We start from the raw sequence: 22,829 nt of genomic DNA on the forward strand, positions 1-22,829 counted from the left end.
GATGTTACAAGGGACACCTGTAATACAGAGGGAAGGATGTTACAAGGGACACCTGTAATAAAGAGAGATTCATGCTACAAGGGACACCTGGGATCCATATTGCAATAAAGAAATTGTAAACACACACAGGTCTAAAGGGACAAGTGGGTGCAGAGGGTGCTGGCCAGCACAGTGAGTCTCACCTACCACAGACAGGACTGTATAATCCGGTGCATGCTGTGGTAACTGCAGTCAATCAGGAGCCATGGAAGGCATTTACTCCATGTGGCAGTAGGCACTGTTCTCACTGGTTGTTGTACTAAAAACATATTCATCATTTGTTATTCCTGGAGGCTTAGCAAGAATAGATGCTATTCTGCTTTTCTCATTCACTTCATTCAGAACAGATATATTTGGCTTCCCATCAATAAGCTTTCAAAATTTCTGAGCTAGCTGCGAGATGATTTTTAGAGAGAACACAGACTGGTTTATATATTTTTTGGACTAAAGTTCCAATTTATTAAGCATGATATCCATTGGTTTAATTTCAACCATTATGATTAGCCCTGATAATGGATGTGGTTTGTGAACATTCTTATAAGGTAATGCGTCTGACATCTCAGACTATAACTGTAGATGTTGTGCCCCCTCATATTATTGATATTTTGGAGGAAGATGTATGGGCTGTTTGAAGCTAGGCAGTACTTTCTGCAGATGTAAAATGGGGAGTAGGTGTATATCTTTTTATGGCGGTCCTGTAACTAGACATAATCACCAGATCATTATTCCCTGCTAAATGAACCAGTTCATGAATTTTACTGTATACATACAATCATGCACTGCACACAAAAACATATACACAGCATACTTTGTTTACCAAAACACCATTAGGTGTTCTGCCTGCAAGCATAAACCACATAAATCTATTTTATATAGTATCAATTTGTGTTTAGATGAAACAGCTTGCATGCCCAAATAACCTTCAGAGCTGTGTTGTACCCCCCTCCCCTTCCAAGTGGGACAGGTTTTAAGATTATGGGACCAAACTAAGAGCAATATTTTAATTTGCTAAGCCTGCCAAAATCTGGATCAAACATTACATATCAATTAAAGATAATTTAAAAAGAAAACCAAATGCATGTATGTCTTTCCTTTTTATTTACATATTTTTGTTGCAATTTAATGCTTTTTTGAGTGTAACATATAGCAGCCAGTAGGAGGAGGGTGTGAATTTTGCTTCATACCTTACCTGAAAGTACTTACTGTAACAAAGAGCAGCTGGGGGAAGGGGACCCTCTAAGCTCATCTATCATGTGTGTTTAGGTATACTTTAAAAAGTAATTTACTGTAGTGTATTTACCTAAGAATAAATAATAAAATGGAGATATATTGTCAATCTCCCTAGAGAAGGCTGTACTCAGTCCACACCTTACCAGACAACGAATCATACACCAAACAGGAGATGCAGCCAGTACAATTACAGATACATAAAAAAAACAGAAAAGAGAATATGCTCCTTCCCTGTCTGTGTACATCTGCAACCTGCGGGTAAGTCCATGTTCACATTCATGTGGTGCCTTACCTGTAATGCACAGATTACTGTATCACACTGTAATGTACATACCAATCATTGGCAGGCTGTCTTAGCAATGATTCTGAATGGTAACTCTTTTATGCAGTCAATGCGATAATGGCCACATAGAAGTAAACATTGCCCAGTACTGGATCTGCCACGCCTCAGCTTAATTAAAGCTGGAAAAATGTGCAGTTTCTGTACAATCTCTTTTAGAATCACACCTTTAAACATACCTGTTGGGTGGGAGCCTTTGTCTGTAATTACATAAGGCCTATATATGTGTAACTTACACAGGTAGACTGAACACCAAAGACAGCAGCTGTGCTAGGATACCATAAAGAATGCTGCAAAAGAAAAAAAGGATTAGAGGTTGAATTCATGACAACTTGTTTACGATTAATAATTATTACCTCAGCTATCCCAGATTAAGGACAAATTGGACCTAAGGTACAATAACAATTTTGGGCCCTTTTTACTGCAATCACAACTACCAGTGTTACTTTCAGTGTTTTATTTTTTATGGTACTGTCTATTTTACCATGCATTACCACAATATATTTCACATGGGTAGTCCAGTGCAGTGGCATTTACTTGGAATGGCCCCCAAGAAACATTGTAGTACAATGCAATTATGTTGTGTAGCTCTGCGTTTGTTGTACTTAAAGGCTTAGGCTATGTACACAAGTCAGATGATTCTCGTCCAATAATCGCCTCACGGCTGATTTCAGACGAGTACCGTATCTGGCGTGTGTATAGTGCTCGTCGTTCATGGATCTGTCCTCGTGGGTCCACGAACGATGAATGATCTAATAGAAGTGAAGGGGAGAGAGTGCGCCACTCATTTGTTCTCCTCTCTCCATAGAGCAGAACACCACTGTATGTACAGTGCTCCTTCATGCATCTTTCAGTCTTTTGTCATTGGAAAGTATTGTGGAAGATCCTTTCCAACTACAATTATTAGATGTGTGTATGCAGCCTTACACTAAAAGGCCACTTAAAAATGAATGGACTACCTTAACACAGGTGTGATTGGGGCTTTAGGCTTAAGATTTGATTCGAGTAACACACGGTCAAGTTAGAAACAGATTTTAGCAGGTACATATTTATTCGTGTTATAAGCACCTCTAAATGTAAATACAGTTCCTCCAGTTCCTCAGACCATTTGTAAGCCCCCAGCATGTTAGGGCACCAAAAAAAGAACAAATAAATGTAAGAAAAAAATGACATACAGTATTTATGTGGGGTTTAAAAGGACTGTTGCAATTTACCTCTTAGCATTGTGCAGAACCTTGGCTGCAGAGTTGCAGTTTAAATTTTTTATTTAATTTTAACAAGTCATGCTTGTTTATAGTGACAACTGTTACATCATTGTAATAATAAAATAGGCATAGAGCGTCAGATATTACAACGTATTTTATTACACACTAAAAACTTTATTTTAATGGAAAATTACACTGAAGAATGTTAATACAAGTGAAAAATTCTATTACACTGTATGTTAAAAGCAGAACACCCTACATAAACTTGATTACATTTCAGTTTACATTACCAAAAAAAGACCAATAATAATAAATATAATGTTGGAAACGTTGTCAACAGATTCATAGATTTACCTATTAGTTAATGTGGGTAATAGTACGTTTGTACCGGGAAACAACTCATATGCTAATATAATTTTATAGCAACTATATATCCAGTTAAAAATGTTAATACATACATTTCAAACAGAATAATTAAATGTGACAAATATAATGTTATAGAATCCCATATTGAATAAATACCAGATACCTAAGTATGGTTTAAATCCATCTGTGACACAGCCCAAATAACCCTCTTAGGAGAGTGAAGAAAGAGAACTTTTGACACTGCTTTAAATGCTGCACATGCCTTCCTGTCTAGGTGACAACTGCACCTCCAACTTTTGGGAATCTTCCTAATGAGGTTTAAAACCTCACAGAAAGTGAACCTAATAAAATGTGTATGGTTAAGCTGTAAAATAGAAGGCAACCTAAAATTCACATTTACCAGAGGAGCAGTGGGCAGAGCCATGCGCAGTTTTATAGTTCTTTGGAATTTATGCAACAATATCTTGGGGTTTCTGACTTTTGTTTTTACTTTTATTTGGGTTTATCTAAGCTAAACTCAAAATGAAACAAAGCAAATTCTTAAAGCAAATATGTTTATTGGTGTAAATTCTAGGTATTATCCTTGAAACAGAACTTCTGAAACCTATTGTGTAATTGTGTTTGAGCAATTATTTACATAGCCCCTGCCTCTCATGCCTTTTAGTTTCCTCCTCCTGCCCTACCTCGTAGAGACACATGGTTTCCACTGTAGTCTGGGATGCTTAGAAATGTGGACTGATAACTCAACAAATAATGTTGTTTTTAGACAATACAATTGCGGATGGTCATAATAAATGGTTTGGTGTGGCTCACTATATTCTTTTACCAATATTTTCTGTGGACCTCTAATTAGGGCGATTGTTCATGCAAGTGGCCTCTGAGTCATTGTGCTTTAAAAACGTCATACATGTTTTTTTCCGTCTAAAGTTAAAGTTCCGTGTAAAGTTCCAGCACCTTCTGCATTTTACATTCTTTAGAAAATGTAATCAGATATCTATTGGCCTTCTTACATTGCATGGCCCATGGTCACTTCTGATTAAACTTTCCACTGGCTAAACTCAGAGATGAGAGGAAATACTGCATTCATAGTTGAGAGGAAGTAGTTTCAATGGAGTGTGCAATAACATCTAAGCCATGAAACAAATACTCTGTCCACCATTTTGTTTCTAAACACATATTTAGCTGATTAGAATTTGTTTTGTTCAATTTCGGGTTGGGCAACAACTCTACATGAAGACTGAAACACATTTGTAATGACTGCAGCATTTACACAAAATGGTGGTCGCAAAAAAAAAAAACAATACATTTAAATAAAACGTTAGGTCATTAAAGTGTATTTGTTTGCCATTTTGGTAATACATTTAAATTTAGAATTAAATTTAGTAGAAAATCACAAATGCTCAACTTCCAAAATGCAAGAATATCTAAAAGTAAACAAATAATTTGGGCACAGTCAGCAAGATCTAAACAACTTGATAAAAAAACAAAAACAAACTGAGGTATATTGTGTTGTCACACTGAAAAGCTGCATTATTGTGACAACTTCTTTCAGAATTTAAAGTGCAAAATGGTGTGGCATCTAAAGTGAAGTACTTTGTACCAGGACTGATATTTATTTTGTTCTAAGGGCTCCAAAACTGCCTTATTAAATAAATTACAGCAAAGGTGTCCTGTTATGTATGTATGTATGTCATTTGTATGAAGTATAACAAATTGACTTGCATGGCAATTTAGCATTCAGGTATCATGTAACATAAAACGAAACATAAATTGCTTGACTCAAAGGGCAGGGCAGTGGTCTGTAAAACCTTACATCAGTGCTCCGCAACCTTTTGGAGCTCGCAGACCACTCCAGACCGTGCATGTGCAGGGAGCATGTCACTCAAAGGGGAAGTAACTTCCCCCAGAGTGACATCATGATGCCAGAACCTGTCCATTCTCCCATGGCAGGTCTGAGCCTGATGGAAGAGTGGGGGGGTTGTGTCCAGGAACACTGAGCCTGCCATGTCTCCAGGGGAAGTGGTCCGCGTCTCTGGCCGGTGCACCCCCCCAAGAGGGGCCCTTATCTCGACCCGGCTGAGGGGGGCCCTTCTCTCGACCCCGTTGGGGACCCCTGCCTTACATTTTGTACAGTTTGTAAAATGTGATGAGTGGGTGTCTGTGTTAAGCATCTTCTACCCCTATAGCCGGCTCTGCAGATTTAATCACTTTATCTTCAAGCAGCCGAAAATTTTACATTACCAGTCAATTAGGACGGCAGCATAAAATTAAAGCCCAGCTACACTTTCATTTTAGTTCAATACATTTCAACCATGAAAAAAAAAGGTATTCAATGTCTTTTGTTTTCAGCCACAGCTTTAACAGAAAAGCCAGTGTCCTGGCAGCATAAAGCATAGTTTTATTCTTAGGGTTTGTAGGGAAGAAGTGCTCTTTTTGCAGAGTTTGACCATACTCTCAAATCACAAGGGAAAATGGCCTTTGCTGAGTGCATTACTAAAGGGAAAATTGGGAGCCACTCATTAGTATTCCCCTTCTTCTTTCACCAGAACAGCATTCTGTGTACAGTGCTCCTTCATTATCCTGCCACATCACAAAACATAGTTTCCAGTGGCAGTAATCTGATGTGCATCCAATGTCTATATGGCATTTAAGTGAAGCTGTGTTTTTTTTAACTCCCACTAAATAGCCTTAATCCACATATAATCATAACTTTTCAGGTACTCATATTTTAAAGTATTGTAAAAAGTGCTGTAATGAGGTAGGATGGGGGTGAAGCTATAAACCCCACTTACAGTAATAGTAGTATTTTAATATGTCAGGTTCTAGAACAATGCCAGCAATCCTGAGGAACTACACATTATGAATATCATATGGAACACCATATTTTCCTAATAAGACCAGGAGCTCTTACACAACTTTTCAATCCAGACACATTAGAAAATAATATAGGTATTGTCAATTATTTTCTTGAAGGCCAAACATACAAAACATCAACATTAAAGGTGCCAATAGAATGAAGGTTGCAACATATTTGTTTACACCTAAAATATACAAATGTATGCTCAGTTGCTGTTAACCATTTCTGTGATTTCACATTGCAACATACTAGACTCTTTACTGAACTTGGTGAATGCACCAGGGAAGATTTGCTATTAGAGTCATCCCACAGATATATGGTCTTATACCATATTTACAACTGCATTACTGAAATCATTAAACTGCATTTTATTGAGATCCAGGAGCTTGTGCTCCTTCCTGTCAGCTGTCTCAGACTGACTGGATACAACACAACCTATACAATAAAAAATCTGCATATGAAATGCCCCATGAAATATGGAAGAGCAAGCAAATGAAATGAGAAGTAATTCTTGTGTGACCCATATGCTAACACTACAAGTAAATACACATTTTTCAAGTGACTCTGATACCAACTTAAATGAAGTATTGTAAATGCTTACTTGCAGTGCTATTCTTTACCCCAAACAAGTTTTATTTGAAATTGCTAAGAAATTTAGCTAGTTTTTTTTATGCTTCTCTGCACCCTTAAAATCTGGCCTCAGAATACCAATAGGAGGCGGAGCAGAGGCATGGTCCTGTTGCAGATTTCATTGAAGATTTTTGAGAAGGCAGAAATGAAAATGGAGGATTTGTCAATGGCATACCTGCAGAGGGCTGCTGGACATTTTCCCTAGATCAGGCTTTTTTTTCAAGCAGGCTAAAAAATAACTTTTTGTGATCTGGCACATGCTAGAAACACAGCTACTCAGGACATCAACCAAGGTCCGTTTTTCTCCTTCTTTCTCTGTCTCCAGGCCATCAGTCAGCATGTGTTGGCGAGTCAATGTAACTTAACACACAGAATATTAACTCATCAGGGGTTGCATTTGAGATAATGAAGCAGAGTTATTATTCTTCTGGGAAACACATCGGGTTGCTGGCATATTAAATTTAAATCTGCCATTAAGTAAAAGATGTCTTAAAAGTCCCATTTTCGTAAATATTTCCTATTTAATTGCTCCACTGATGTGACATCAGCGGAGTTAATTCCAAGCTCCTACTAACACCACTCTCTAATTTAATATATTGCTAGTATCACAAACATATCGCAAAAAATATGATCTACACATACGTAGTCAAACTGTAGTAAACTCATCTTACATAGACACCCGAGGTGCGTTTTCTAGGGACTGGGATATTGCAGTCACAATTTGTTACCATTATAATTAGACAAATTATTTACTTAAAATCTTATCAAATTAACCTTTTATGTTAGTCTGGGAATATCAACAAGAATAATATTTCCCTAAAATAGGACATCAGTAGTCTGGTAGTGGCAAAATCATGGTGGAGGGTTTGCCTTACATTCACATCAAGGATCACTAACAATAGAAGACAAAGTGAGGCATAAAAAAACCTTTCCCTAATCCTTCTAAAGCTAACAAACATTATTTTGGGTTCAGTTATATTATATTAAATATACCCCTATACACTATAGGGGCCATTTTGTGCATAGTACATATGCCATTTATGATTTTTGAATGCTTGCTACAGTTTTGGGGCCAAAGCACCTTTATTTTACAAATGTAACAACTGTGTAAATTGCCAACAGATACTGCAAACTGTGCTATTGCTATCCCTATTCCTTTTGCAAGTAAGAAATAAATCAGTAGTTTTTTAGGAATCACTGAAGTGCCACAAGGATCTGTTACAATAGCACAGTTTGATGATCATGCTTAAGAGACATAAAAAGAGTAGAGGGAACTGACAAATATGGTATAAATAGGTGTTGTAATGTTTGGGGCTAAGCATTGCAGCAGTTACAGTATATTGACAATAATCAAATGGCCACAAACAATTTGTGTGTTTCAGGCTTTCCAAGTAAATACTCCATCTTAACTGCCAAATGCCTAGATGCATGAAAATCTTTTTTTAGTCAAAGTATTGGACGGTAGTGTAGAAAGAATTAACACTGCTATGAATGACAAAAATCTCTGCAACCAATGATTTGTTCACTCTTCTTTCCAATAACATAATAATACATTTATTGATGGGCTTGTAGTAAATGAAAAGTTGCACAATCATGATGAAAACATTGTGTCATTAAAGACCGCAATTAACTTTAAGGAATAACATCATTTGTAGCCATTTAGATCTGACTACCTGAAGGGAGATAAAATAGGGCAATAACAAAATGTTATGGCCAATAAATCGGAGACAGTGAGCAAAATAATAGGATAAAGGTTAACCTGCAGAAAAACAACCTCGATACTGAGAAAATAACAGCCTGAAGCACTGTTTTTAAGTACTTTTCATTACTCATCAAAGAAGGTACAAAGTTCAAACACAATGTTTTTAAGAACACTACCCATGGTAACCTTTATACTTGCATGTGGTATACTGTCACTGCATTGTGTGTTTGTGAACCTACACCGCACATGTAATGGGAGACTAGGTCACATAACTGTTATAAGTCAGGTATTTAACAAAGTGTAATAACCAATACAAAAATAATAGCTTTCTTTCTATTATTTTGCCATCTAGTGAAAGAAAAATAGGATTTCAACATTATAAAAAAATAAACAAAACATTGTATTCGGAAAACATAATTCTATTCAGGTAGTTTGGCAGGTTGTGTATATATATATATATAGTAGTCTTCTTCATGGAAAAATAAGACATCCCCTGAAAATAAGACCTAGTGTGTTTTTGGGAGCCAAAAAAAATATAAGACAGTGTCTTATTTTCGGGGAAACACGGTATATATATATATATATATATATATATAAAATAAAATACTCTAGCTTTTTATGGAATTGACAGTGGTTGTACACTATAAACTGTTTAATGTGTCTCCCTTAGTTAGTTAGGAGTGCACTCAAGCACCCAATTTTAAAGTTCACACAGCAGGTGAAACTGGTATAGCAGCTTGTCTATTTAAATACAGGTGTGAACATCTTCAAGTCTTGAGTGGTTTTAGGAAAGGAACACTTTGTCAGTTAAAAAAAAACCTTTATGGTATGAAAAACTATGAACCATCTCAAAAAATGGCACAAAAAGGTAAATGGAATGAAAAAAAAAAGAACATGTATGCATCTAACAGATGAAAAATATATATATATAAGTTAAAAATTGGGGCATTGCCCAAGCCAAAATGAGCTTCAGTTAACTTGGACCATTTTGCCTGTTAAAACTGTTTCCCCCAGGTGGTTGAATTTGAATGGAATCCAAGACAGGACGGAGTGCTTGTCCAAATGGTCTAAAAAAGAAAGTTAAAAGAGACTTAAGTAACATTACGAACTGATAAAGCAACAAGCACTTAATATTTAATATATATATATATATATATATATATATATATATATATATATATATATATATATATATATATATATATATATCTCACACACAGCAGGGGAAATAAGTATTGAACATGTTAACGTTTGGAAATATATTTCCAATGGTGCTACCCAATCTACACATAGAACGAAATCAAAACAAGTCTATTAATTAATAAAGTTATGTGTAATAAAGTTACCAGGGATTGAACGCTCATAATGAAATGTATTTAATACGTATCAGAAAAGCCTTTGTTGGTAATGACAGCTTCAATATGTCTCCTGTATAGTCGCAGGCATTGCTCAGGTGTGATTTTGGCCAATTCTTCCACACAAACCATAATGAAGGTTCCGGGAGCCTCTTTAATGAACTTTCTATAGTTTTTCGATTGAATTCAAGCGGGGTGATTGACTGGGCCATTCTAACAGCTTTATTTTCTTTCTTTGAAACCAATTGAGTATTTTCTTGGCTGTGTGTTTGGGATCATTATTTTGCTGAAATGTCCACCCGTTTCATCTTCAGCATCCTAATAGATGTCAGCAGGTTCTTATCTAGAATGTCCTAGTACATTTCTCCTTTCATCCTTCCTTCAATTATATTAAGTCCGCCAGTACTACATGCTAAACAACAGCCCCACACCATGAAATTCCCTTCTCCAAAATTCACTGTTGGTATGATGTTTTTTAGGTGATGTACAATGTTATTACTCTTCCAAACATGGGGTGTGCAATAATATCCCCAAACACGGCTCTTTGAAACATTCAGAAGCTTAGAAATGTAACCAATGCCACCAGTATGTTTTGCAACAATATAGTTGCAAAGGTCTTGAGAGGGCTCTTTGCTTTTACCTATCATGGGATGCTTGAAATTAAACTAAACCTATATTAAATTTGCACTGATAGGGGACAGGATTGCTTTCTAAATACTGACAGATTTCATCAGGTTTCTTGTCTTTCAAAGCCTTTTTGTACCTCCTTTTTTCATGTGTATAATACTTATTCACTGTGCCGTTCCACTTTATTACACAACCTAATTTATGGACATGTTTTGATTTGTTTGTGTGGATTACTTGGACTGTTCCCAACAAGGTTTTCACCGTTTATGACTGAACACTGGAGGGTAGCAGAGCAGCTACATGGCTATAAAACTAAATGCCCGTTATTTGTTGCATTGTCACAGATATGGTGTTTATACCCGTAGCTTTAGCACTTATATAGCACAATGAAGGAGCTACAAATAAAGACATTTTGAATGAAGCTTAAATTGTAGCCACAGGCATTATGTATATACAGTTCTCTGTAAAGAGTGGACAGAAGCTACACAATGGATTCCAAAAATAAAATATATTGCTGGTACTGTGATTCTGTGTCACCAGTGCAGGTGCTAGAGTGCTGCTGTGTTTGTGTGTCAAGGCATGACCTTCTCTGTGTACCTAATGTGTGCGTCATGGCCTTCTCTGGAGCTGGAAAGCCAGACAGCCTCAATCAGTGATGACAGCGCACCTTGTCTGCTGGTAATAGAGCAGTCTGTGTCATCCAAACAAGTACACAGTGTGCCGGGATCTTTCACTACTGTCGTCTTGCTGCTCTGTTTGGAAACTTCATGTTTGAAGTTTCCAGTTTATTCAATATAGGAAGGTGCTTACTGCAAACTATACAATATTGGCTATGTTCAGAAATCTCTAGGAGTATTATTTGTAATAGATATAGAGATGCTATGGGTTTGATTTTTTACCATAGATTTTGTCATTATAAAACCACTTTGTTTGTAAATTGTAACCTTTTTTTTAACCAGTTGCAACCAGTTTCATTTTAGCAATATTCTGGTTATACACATTTTAATTGTCTTAGGCTTAGTCTACACGGACTGTTTCCCCAGCGTTTAACCTGAGGCTTTTAAAGCCCATGTTTGAAGTCCCCATGCATTCCAATGGGCTAATCTACACCAGGACGTTTCCTTCAGGCATGTTTTTGAGCTTTATTTTAAACGTTTAAAAAATTAAAACGCTGGTAAATTGCGGGAAAACGCGTCCATTAATTTTAATGGGAGCGTTTTCCTACGTTTATGCATGCTAGAAATTGTCAATAAAAAAGCTTCTATTGATTTCAATGGAGGCTTTTTACAAATGTTTTAACAATGTCCTGTGTCACTATTCTATGTGTCATGCATGAATAATTACATGTACTATGCTGTTAAAAATTAACACCTATGCCTGGCACGTGTGAAGATTGTCTGCCATTGTGTTTCCTTTTGGTGCTTTTCACACTTGCAAATGATGTCATTCTTTATCACTTGTGTGTAGTCATTGTCTTTAATTGTGCTTCACTTTGCACTCTTTTGACTCTATTCTGTGTATACTGTTACATTTGTCACTGTACTCTTGCATGATCACATTATCACATGTATGCAGCGATGTATGTACTTCCTGTACTTGCAGAAATCACTTCCCAGGGTTACAATTTGCATTTCTACCAAGTGCTAAAACGCTTGTAGAACACGGCATAGAGGTTTTTCAGCGTTTTCCAGCAGTTAAAAAAAGTTTTAAAACGTTAAAAAAGTGCATAAAAACGCTTATAAATGCAGTAGAAACGTTTACATGCCTTTTTACAAAACGTCCATGTAGACCCAGCCCTAATTCTTAATACAATTATTGTTTTTTCCTAATGTAAAAAAAGAAAAATGTTTCTGTATTTTTTCCAACACAACATTGTGCATTGTCATATTTAACCCAAAACTAATAAAGTTTTCTAATTAAAATGTTATCATCAAAAGTGCAACCTTTGTAACACAGGGAAATGTAAACCTCAAAGCCGACGCTTATGGTTTACTGTAGGGGGGTTTTCGTTGTTAGCATTGCACTAACATTAAAGTGGGCCGATCACCACAATTCTTACTTTATATAGAAAGATAGAAAAGCCTTCTATTTACAGTAAAAAATTGTTTTTTTTTCTTTTCATTAAATGCTAAGCCCCTCCCCTCAGTCATGGCTGTAAAGACTGAATGAGAACATACGTCACAAATCCCAGGAGACTTTAGGCTGCTCCTTCTGCACATGCCCAAGGACTGGGCATGCACACAGGGTGCCTTTCTATCATTGAAAAAAAAGGTGTCGATCTCACGCAAGCGCAGTGCAAGATCGGATTATATAACCAGTAGAAGAACGAAAAAGATGGCGGAGCCCACTGCTTTCACTGGGACGAAGCAAGAAACCAGGACGCGGGACTGTATGGAAGACAGTCTCAGAGGGATCTGTGAAAGTAAAGGTAGGTGACTTTTTTGTTTTTACCTTAGTCCCACTTTAGGGGTTCTATTTATAAATGATTCCTGTCTATTCGCTCTAAATTCATTCTTAATATTCGTTTATTTCCTATTCCTTTACTATTGTGACAACTGTGCACTTTTGATTATGTCCACCAGGTGGCAGAACAAGTAATTGTATTATTAGGAACTGAAACGAGAAGTGTAGAGGGATTTGATCTATCAGTGAATTTTAGACGAATGCACAAGGTAATAATTTTTAAATACAGCCCTAAGTCTAATGACAAGGGCACAAAATAGCACAATAATAAGACTTTAATATGCTTACTATAACGCTTTTTTGACGCTTCTGATCTTCCACCTATTAAAGTGAATATTTGATGTATATGCATTAAACACGTTATCCAGATCAACCAGCATCATTCTTTTGGCTTGGGGATTAAATTTGGGAGGGAATCTTTTTTTTGTAGGTGATAGGAAAAATGTTCATAACAAATCTATTTATTTCTGCAATGCCAGTAAAATCATCAGCTAATGGGCTTTAATATTAATATTATTATCATTATTATTTATTAAACAGAATTTATATAGCGCCAACATATTTCGGAACGCTGTAATGTTACTGATCCCTCCCGTGCAGATGTTCAGAAACAGATATTTTCCAATAGTTATCCAATACTAGTTGCAGGCGGCCGTAAACTACTGCTGTAAGGACAAGCAGGAACAGCTCTGTCCATACTGGGAGGATGTGCTGTGAGATCACTTGTAAGTGTATGGTACAAGAGCTCCTAAGGTAGGCTTGTAGCAAGATCAAAGGCTGGTTGTTTCAGCTCCTTGGCTTAGCACAGGATATTCACTACCAAATTGTGAGCAGTTCTAGCACTGGTGTCAGCAGGGACCCACAAAAACAATGAGCCATTGAGGATTCCCAAGTGGTTAATGTCTGTCTTTATATACTGAGAAAAAGAAAATCACTTACGTTGAAAGGACCTCAGACGGTAGTTCTGTTATGTAGGAAGGGATTTTCCTCCCCGTTAAGAACTGAGCAACTTCATTAGAGAAGGTATTGCAGTTGTGATCAAATAAGTTGTAGGACTCCCCACTGTGGAAAGAAAAAATTTGACAAGCACTGACTTAAGGGTGCCAAAATGATTTGATGCACTATATACTGAGAACATTTATTGCATGTGCCATATGCAATTATCAGAATGTCAGCAGAGTTACTGTACCTATGCCCAGCTGCTCACAAACAGTCATCTTCCCTCTGCAGCCCAGTTATCCAGTGCTCTGCTTTGTCCGTGCAGGTATGCATGTGGCTAAATTGTTCTCTGGCAAGAGCACATGCAGACTCTGGGGTCTGGTCCTTCCTGACACTTTTCTGAGCCTCTGGTTAGGCTAAAAAATATTCTTGTGTTAGAGTTTAGTTCTAAACCTGCCAAAAATGTGATTATCCATTTTCTACTTGTTGCTAACCCTGCTCCGTCTGACCTCAATTTGCCCGTTACCTGGACCGACCCTTGCCTTGACCTTGAACACCCTAATCCCCTGATACATTGTATGACTGGCTGACTCTAATGTACAATCTTTAGCTCCATCCTACAATTTGCATGTCCTATGGACGGTTTTGTGGGTTCCTAATTCTCCATCAACTCCTGTCAACACAGACTCCATTCTTTGCATACCCGGGGGGGGGGTCAGGGGGGTGGCATCTAAGTGAATAAATGGTGTAACTTGCTGAAATGAGAAGGGGTCTGTCTATGTGTGAAGGATACAGAGTTACAGTGGGGATTAGTGCCCTGGTAAGGCATCAACACTTTACCAGGGTTTCAAACGTAACAAGTCATATTTTAGAAATGTATGTGTGTGTGTTTTTATAAACCTTTTCAGTGTAAAGCAGTATTTCCCGACCTAAAAACATGGGGAAACCCTAAATAATTTTGAGGTCTCAGGACACCCCTGCTATAATTACTATATCATGGCTCACAGTATATTAGTGTGGTGGTCAGTGGCATAAATGTCCTTTTCATTGCTGGCTGTTGGGATCAATGCCACCTTTATAGAAAGCCGAAAATGATCATTGGGTAAACTTACCTGAGAGGCACAATTTCCTCATTGCTCAAGGAACCCCTAACAACTTCTGGAGGAACCTTCAGGTTCTATACAACTCTTGTTGAGAAACATTGGTATAAAGGTTCTCCACCTCTCAATATAGGTTCCCTCCCCAACAGACCTCAGATGCAGCATGGACCCACGGCCAAAGATCTGAATGTAAACATTGTCAGGCCTGGAGGATCCAGTATCTGCTGCAATTTACACATACAAGGTAAAAGCCAAGGAGGTTGTGGAAACCATTTATGATTTTTAGTACAAATTGGTGTGATCAAAATATATCTCCAGACAAATTTAAATGTATTTTAAAGTAGGAAAAGTCATAGGACCAAATTGGTTAGATTTCCTTCATATCCTGTCTTGAGAGAAAACTCCTGAATGGAAACCGTAAAATAACACTTTCTAAAATGAAGTAGGGGAAAGCTAAAACTTTGATAAGCCTTTTCTGTTTGTAGCAAAACTGTAACTACGACTGGAAAAAAATTAAAACTGACGGAAGCATCTTGCTAGTGGACACGTACTCTCTTCAAACGGTCCTGCAAAAGTACACATTTGGGAGTTAATTCAGTGGCACTTGAAAGTGTGACCTCAATGTAATGCATGCAAGGCAGTGTAAGACGCTTTGTGGAGGTCAAAGACTGGTGAAAATTACTGGAAAAATAGGTAAAGGTGAGTAAGTTGTCATTGTGGCCTGACCAATCAAGATGACTGAAGACCTGAACATGGAAGAAGCCTGGGTGATGATGCAGTGCCAAAGATGGAGGGAGGAGAACATACTTAAAACAAATTGCCAACAGGCAGGTAATCTTATTTTATTGAAGAAGGGACACATATTTTCCATGTTCCCTATCACACCTTCTTTAAAATAGTTCAAACCGAGTTCAGAGATTGTACATGTAAACAATGGCATACATTCTATGTGTGTGTTCAGGATGTAAATTTTTATGAAAAGAAAGGTTACTCCTTCAACGACACACACTAGGAAACTTAGCAATAAGTTTCTAAACTCTGTAGCTGGGCAGAAGGAAGAGGCAGATCAGGTAAAATATTGGTACATTGAATTTTAGGATATTATTTTATCACTCATTAATTTAAAATACACTACTCTGTCCTACCTGAAACCAGATTCCCCCAGTGAGGACAGGTACTCCATGAAGATATCTTCAGTCACCTCAGTGTTGCCCAGATCAACCACAGTGTCTGGTTGACCCAGCAGTGTGCCCCCCTAGAATAAAGAAAGAACATTTCAATTTTATATCACTGGTTACTTTGTGTAATCCCCCACAAATACTGTCCATCGGCTTTTATCGACATTAGTTGTAAAGCTGTATGCTTGCATTTTAAATGTTGTAGGATCTGCAATTTAGTAGAAAAGACTAATGGTGTTCAAATGACAATATGTGTAGATTTGTGAAACAGTTTTCTTCAGTCAAAACTAAACATCATCCTTTGATCCTTTTTTACCTTTCTTGTTGATTGAATTCTAGCTCTATTAGGACCTCTGCAGAGGGAGAAATGCTTCAACACAGAGAACATTCCTCTACTGCAAAGCAGCAGTGGACAGGCAACATTTTACTGAGGTTGTTTTCCTAAGACAAAATAGTGTAAGACTAAACTTTAAAAGTTTTAATGATCCTTGGCAAATATAATTGTATCATGTATGTAGCACTGTATTAAAAAAAAAACTAAACTAAACAAAAAGTATAGGAAAAACATTTTTAGGCTCTCTGAATTATTTTTTTCCCCACAAAACAGTAACCAAATAGCATAAATTCATGGTATTACCGGTGGACAGCTTGTGATGCCACCTCCCCCATAGAAGAACTCTTCATTAAATACAATAATAGATGTATGCCTGAAATGTAAAGGAAAAGGAAACAAACATGTTAGCACTGAAAAGGTACATTAATTGAGACAAATAGATTTTCAACTGGTATGTGTAATATTATAAATATATATATATATAAATACAATTTTGATTATTGTTACATTAAAGGAAAGAAGTACCATACATATTAAAACAGTAGTGCTTTAATTTTGTTAAAGGAAACGATATTTTGTAAGGATTGCAAAGGGTATTTTTACATAGCTAGCAATTAAATATTAATTCACAGGCTAACTGATATTTAATAATTGATTAACTGTGCTGTACATATATATAACTAATATATTAGTAATGTTAATAAAAAAACAAAAACAAATATATAACATAACAAAAATAACAAATATTTAATTAATAATTTAAACTTATTTAGCAAATGGGTGATGTTAAGTTTAAAAAAGTTCACCTGAGAGCAAAATTGATTTTTAAGCAGAATTATAATATTCTTTTTAATCCCCTCCCCTGCCCACAGGGAAAAAAGTGCCCAAGTTGTACTCTGTAGCCCACAGAGCTGTCTCTAGATTTGCTTCTCTTCCTGCAGAATGAAAGTCAGTATCATTCTTCCATTTTCATAAAAGCCAAGGGTTATCAGACTCTCTGGGGTCCAAAGCCCACAAGAAAGTAGAGGAAGGACCTGTGATTTCACCAGACAATCAAGAAACTGTACTGGAAAAGTTGGGACTCATTCTCCCAAAACAAAAAAGTTACGGTTATTCCATCATCTTCATGAATTCGTCTGTGTTAGCTCATAAGAGGTGGAGAATTACTGTTGTTTTAATATAGTGATATTGCTCAGTGTTGTCATACTTATAGCTCTTTGCCTAAAGCACAATGCCAGCCAAAAACAAGATAAAATGCATAGTAATTAACACGGTAAACAAACAAAAAAAAGTTTCTGTCAGCACTGATTGATTTCTGGCGCTGCTGCTTCCTTTTAAACTCCAAATAATGTATTACCAGACCTGGTTACACAGCTAAATAATTTTTGAATTTCATATAAGGGTTTCCTCCAAGGTTTGCTAGGGGTTCCTTGAGCAATAAACAATTTGTGCTTTTTAGGTCAGTTTAGGTGACACCAATGATGTTTTTGTCTATCTGTAAGGGTGATATTCTTCCAACTAACCACCATGTCAATGTACAGAGAGCTGTGGATATAGTAATTATAGAAAGGGGTTTTAAGGTTTTTCCTATGGTAAAAGGTTGAAAACTGGTCTAGAGTTTAGTTTTAAAATAATAGAAAGCCCAAAGTTCCTCTCTATATGTTTGGATCATAATGTGAATCCTGGAATATGGTATGCTGGTAAGACACCTCAATGAAAGCTTTAAATCTTTTATTTATATTCCCTATTTAATGTACAGCGCTGCGTAATATGTTGGCGCTATATAAATCCTGTTTATTAATAATAATAATAATAATAATAATAATAATATGCCACAGGATTCTTGTCAGCGGAGCCGGAGTCACAATGGGCCTGATTTATTAAAGCTCATCAAACCTGGAGAGAATACACTTTCAGCTGTGAAGGTGGGTAGCCCAGAAAACCTGGATTGGATTTCTGAAAAGTCATTTGCTGTTTGTTAGTAAATGTTTTCAATCCTGGACCAAATCCATTCCAGGTTTGCTGGATCACTCAGTTACTTGATGATAGTGTATTCTCTCCCGCCTTGGAGAGCATTATTAAATCAGGCCCAATGTGTGAATAAATCTTTTCCTTAAAGGAGCGCTGTGTGCATACATACAACAGGATCTGTTCAGGTGTGTCTTGTATTGTAGACAGGAGTGCACTGAGTCTGTCAAGTTCTGTGTTTACTGAAAATCTCACACCTGATCAAAGATCTGAATGATATAAGTAGATCTGTTTAAGCTCTGTGGTAAGGAGCCATTGTTCAATAAAATGTGTTTGTGTGCAATGTTGACAATTGAGAATGTCTCTCCATGCTAAATACTAGAAACCAGAATTGGATTCACCTGTTGTAAAGAACCAAGCCATGTGGGGAAACATCTTTTACAGATTGATGCGGCTCACTAGCCAATCCTTTAGTTCTGTGTAAAAAAAAAAGGACTAGGAGAATAGGACTCCTTTGTACACAATCTTATCATCTCTTGTCTGGACTACTGTAACCTCTTCCTCTCTGGTATTCCACTAACCCGACTCTCCCCTCTACAATCTATTATGAATGCTGCAGCCCAACTCACCCATCCTTCCCACCGCTCCTCTTCTGCTGCATCTCTTTGTAGTTCACTTTATTGGCTTCCATTTCACTTTAGAATAAAATTCAAACTCCTGTGCTTTGCCTCCAAATCCTTCCAAAGTTCTTGCCCCACTTACATTTCTGAGCTGATAGAAAAATACCCCCCATCAGCTCTCTTTGCTCCTCCAATGACCTACTACTGATTTCCTTACTCATAACCTCATCACACGTACGACTACAAGACTTTCTAGAGCTGCCCCAACTCTCTGGAATGGTCTTCCTTGTGCTATTTAGCTTGCTCCTACTTCTTCTGTCTCTTTCACTTCTTCACTAAGAACCTTCACTACTTCCAACCATTCTATATCCCCCCTCCTATTGTGTAATACTCCCCCCACCTCCTAGATTGTAAGCTCTTCAAGGCAGGGACCTCCCCTCCTCCTGTGTTACTGTCTGTATCTGTCACTTGCAACCCCTATTTAATGTACAGTGATGCTAAATTCAAATAATAACCAGGCCAGGACACTATCTGCATGGAGTTTGCAGGTTCTTTCATGTTTGTGTTGGTCCTACGGGTATTCCTGTTTATTCCCACATTAAAAAAAAAAAGATAGGTTAGTTGGCTTACCCCCAAATTGACTTAGACTGTGTTAATGACATATGACTTGTGGTAGGGACATTAGATTGTGAGCCCCTTTCAGGGAAGAGTAGTTACATGATTATGGACTTTGCACATTGCTGTGTAATATAAATATTGGATAATAAGATCGGTACCCTATGGGGTCTTTATTTATTTATAAAGCAGTGAGTCTAACATTCACCAAAACATTCCCTGGTGGAAAATATACCAGCTCTGCATGTTTCAATGGTAGTAAGTGATTTTCCACCAGGGAATGTTTCAGTGAATGTGATTCACTGCTTTTAAATTGCCCCCTATATTTTTGCCTTCTTTGGCTCTACATTTTAATATATGGAAAAATTGGAAGCAGTTAGCGTGTGACTAGAAGTACATGTCAAGTTGTGTTACAGTCAACAAATTTGAGTTAAAGTATGGCTGGGGATAAAAAGTTAGATGGCTTGTCTTGGCACAGTGTGAACTGAAAGATCACTGCACATATGAAAACAGATGTTATGGAATGTATTTCATATGATAAAACATTGTAAATGAAAGTTGATCCAAAATAATCTAATTACTGGTGGTTTCATTTAAATAAAACATTAACGACACATGATTGCCTGTTAAATATAAGCAAAAATAAATATATAAGCAAATGCTTACCAAATTCCTTCTAGCTGCTTACCTGGGGAAACAAAAACAAAAAGAATCAAATATCCAAAAAAGAAAAGTCTTTAATTTCAAAGAATAAAGATTATACTTTTTTTCACCAATACTGTTGTACTTTTCTTTTTTAAAGTAGATTAAGAACATAAACATTGATCTGTCCCCAGCACAACAGCAGGCTCATTCAATAAAAGAGAATAAGCAGTAAAGCTTCACATACAAAGTGCAGTACACATAGCTAACAATCAAAACCCATTGTGTGCCGTTCTCACAGCGGTGAAGTAAATTCTGACTGGCAGCTATGGTCCTGCAGGCTGCATTTCCTCTATATGGAATAGGCCAGAAGTACTTTTCTTTAAACAGTTACATCAATGATTCATATGTGCCAGTATTTTACAATAAATATTCATTCCTATATATATGTAAAATGAAGAAAAGGTTTTTAAAGTTGTGGTTTTATTAGTGGTTAAATACATCTGAATTTTCATATTGCTGTAAAAGCGTACCTAAACTCAACATTTTTACTTTATATAGAAGGGAAGACGACCTTTATAAATAAAGTAAAAATGTTTTTTTTTCAAGACTTAATGGGAGCGCAGAGCCTGCCAGGATACTTACATCACACATCCCGCGAGGCTCTAGATGCTAATTCTGAGCATTCCCTGATCTTGGGCATGTGCAGAGGGGGCATTTTTCCACCAAGGGCAGTGAGATCGGATTTTTATTCCCCCTTCACAGCGGATATGTCACCCAATCTCACACCTGCGCAGTGGGAGATCGGATGATGGAGCAAGAAGACAGGAAGTGAAGGTAGAAGATGGCAGCGCCCGGCACTTCCTCTGCACCACCACCATGAAAAACATTTTATATTTCCAGGTGTGTGACTATCTACTACTACAGTGGTTTCTCCCACTGACTAGTATATCTTTACTGGATTTATATGCTGGCAGGAAATCCAATACATGTGGTAGGGCAAGCAAGTATTGTTCAGTGAATGACCAGGCAAAACCCTGTGACATATGTATCATCCGTCACATGTACGAAGCATACGTATTATGGTTTGGCCTTCTCCAGCAATGCGGGGTACACATGCCTCACCATTGCTCTGTCCATTGTTGCCATACACTGCCTTTTGCTATAAAGGTAGTCCCCGGGTTAAGAACATCTAACATAGAGACATTCCTAGATACGAACGGGGCTTCCCTGCTTGCTGTGTGCAGGACGGAGGCTTGATGGTGGAGGGAGCCGGTTTGCATGACTTGCAGAAGAAATCTTTTACTAAACACAGATGAGGTTGTGGGTGATCTTAGGGGGGTGAGCTCTTTCTGCAGCCTCTTGTAACTCTTTAATGACCAAGACAAACTCTGTAGTTGTTTCTTTTTGCATATCAAAGCACAGCTTGGTCCAGAAGTTAATAAATGTCTATGCTCCATAAAGTTTTTTTTTTCTTTTGTTTGTGATTAGCTCACAGTGAAGATTTTATACAGTAACTGACACCACGCCTAATAATATGTTGGGACAAACATCTGTCCTAATTGCATGTATTAAAATAATGTACCTGTTCTGACTTACATACAAATTCAACTTAAGAACAAACCTACAGTCCCTGTCTCGTATGTAACCCGGGGAATACCTGCACTTAGGTAAGTCATTGGTTGATAATGTGACAGGCTTTTTGGACAATTACATAATATTGTGTATGCAAAGGGATTAAATCAAAGTTAAACGATAGTAGAAAAAATGTAAAAAGTACTGAGAGGTTGTTTTCATGACAAAAAGGACAAGGGAAGACTTTTTTTCCTAATAACGTCCCTTACCTGGCTGGCAGCACATTCGCTCTTTATTGGGCTGCTCATGCTCAGCGTACAGGAAAATGACTCAGGGAATAAGTAAAGCATACGCAGAGAGTAATCTGATCCTAGCCTGGCCAAGAGGCTGAACACATGAAATGAAAAAGAAGACTAAAGCGCCAGCAACACAGGAGAGCGCAGGGATCACACAATCTTATAAAGTGCGGTCATCTACAGCTCTATGCCATAGTTACATCATAAACGAAAATTCGTATTGCTTGGCTGTTACACAAATCCATGGAAAACTCGTTTTTTTTCTTAAGTTCCCATTTTTATTTTATTTTTGACAAAAAAAATAAATTACTTCCTATGACCTTAGGTTAAAAAACAAAATGATATAAATAAAATCTCCATTATACCTGTAGATGGCAGTATGGAGACTACAAAGTCCTCTAAGAGAAGCAGTCTAGTGTCACCCGGTGACTGCACCATTCACAATACTAAAAAGCAATAGAACCCGTCACTCTGCTTTCATATTATTACCAGCACACAATTCAATGAAATTACGTTTACCGAGCATGACAGGGCTGAGGCGCCGAGCTAAGCCGCGGGACAGGTCGTACACATAGAGCCGGACGTTGTGAGAACCCTGAGCACTTTCCATGATGGAAGTCTTCTGTCACAAAGATCACCGAATGACAACCCGGTAACGGTGACAGAGCTCACTATTAGCGACACGCCCACTGCGGTGATCCTGGCCAATCACACGCACAGCTGACTTCCTACCCACGCTCATGCACAG

General features: G+C 37.4%; 1 protein-coding gene across 1 annotated transcript; it reads right to left on the bottom strand.

Annotated features, from left to right (window-relative positions):
* Nucleotides 1-8,823: 8,823 nt before the first annotated feature.
* On the bottom strand, nt 8,824-22,829 carry DESI1 (desumoylating isopeptidase 1). Its single transcript, XM_072420211.1, has 6 exons — nt 22,601-22,829; nt 20,235-20,256; nt 16,669-16,738; nt 15,999-16,108; nt 13,754-13,876; nt 8,824-9,436 (listed from the first exon to the last, which is right to left on the bottom strand). The coding sequence occupies exons 1-6, from the start codon at nt 22,689-22,691 to the stop codon at nt 9,343-9,345; spliced, it is 510 nt and encodes a 169-aa protein (XP_072276312.1). The 5' UTR covers nt 22,692-22,829; the 3' UTR covers nt 8,824-9,342.

This window comes from Pyxicephalus adspersus, chromosome 8, assembly GCF_032062135.1.
Source record: "Pyxicephalus adspersus chromosome 8, UCB_Pads_2.0, whole genome shotgun sequence".
Classification (NCBI taxonomy): domain Eukaryota; kingdom Metazoa; phylum Chordata; class Amphibia; order Anura; family Pyxicephalidae; genus Pyxicephalus; species Pyxicephalus adspersus.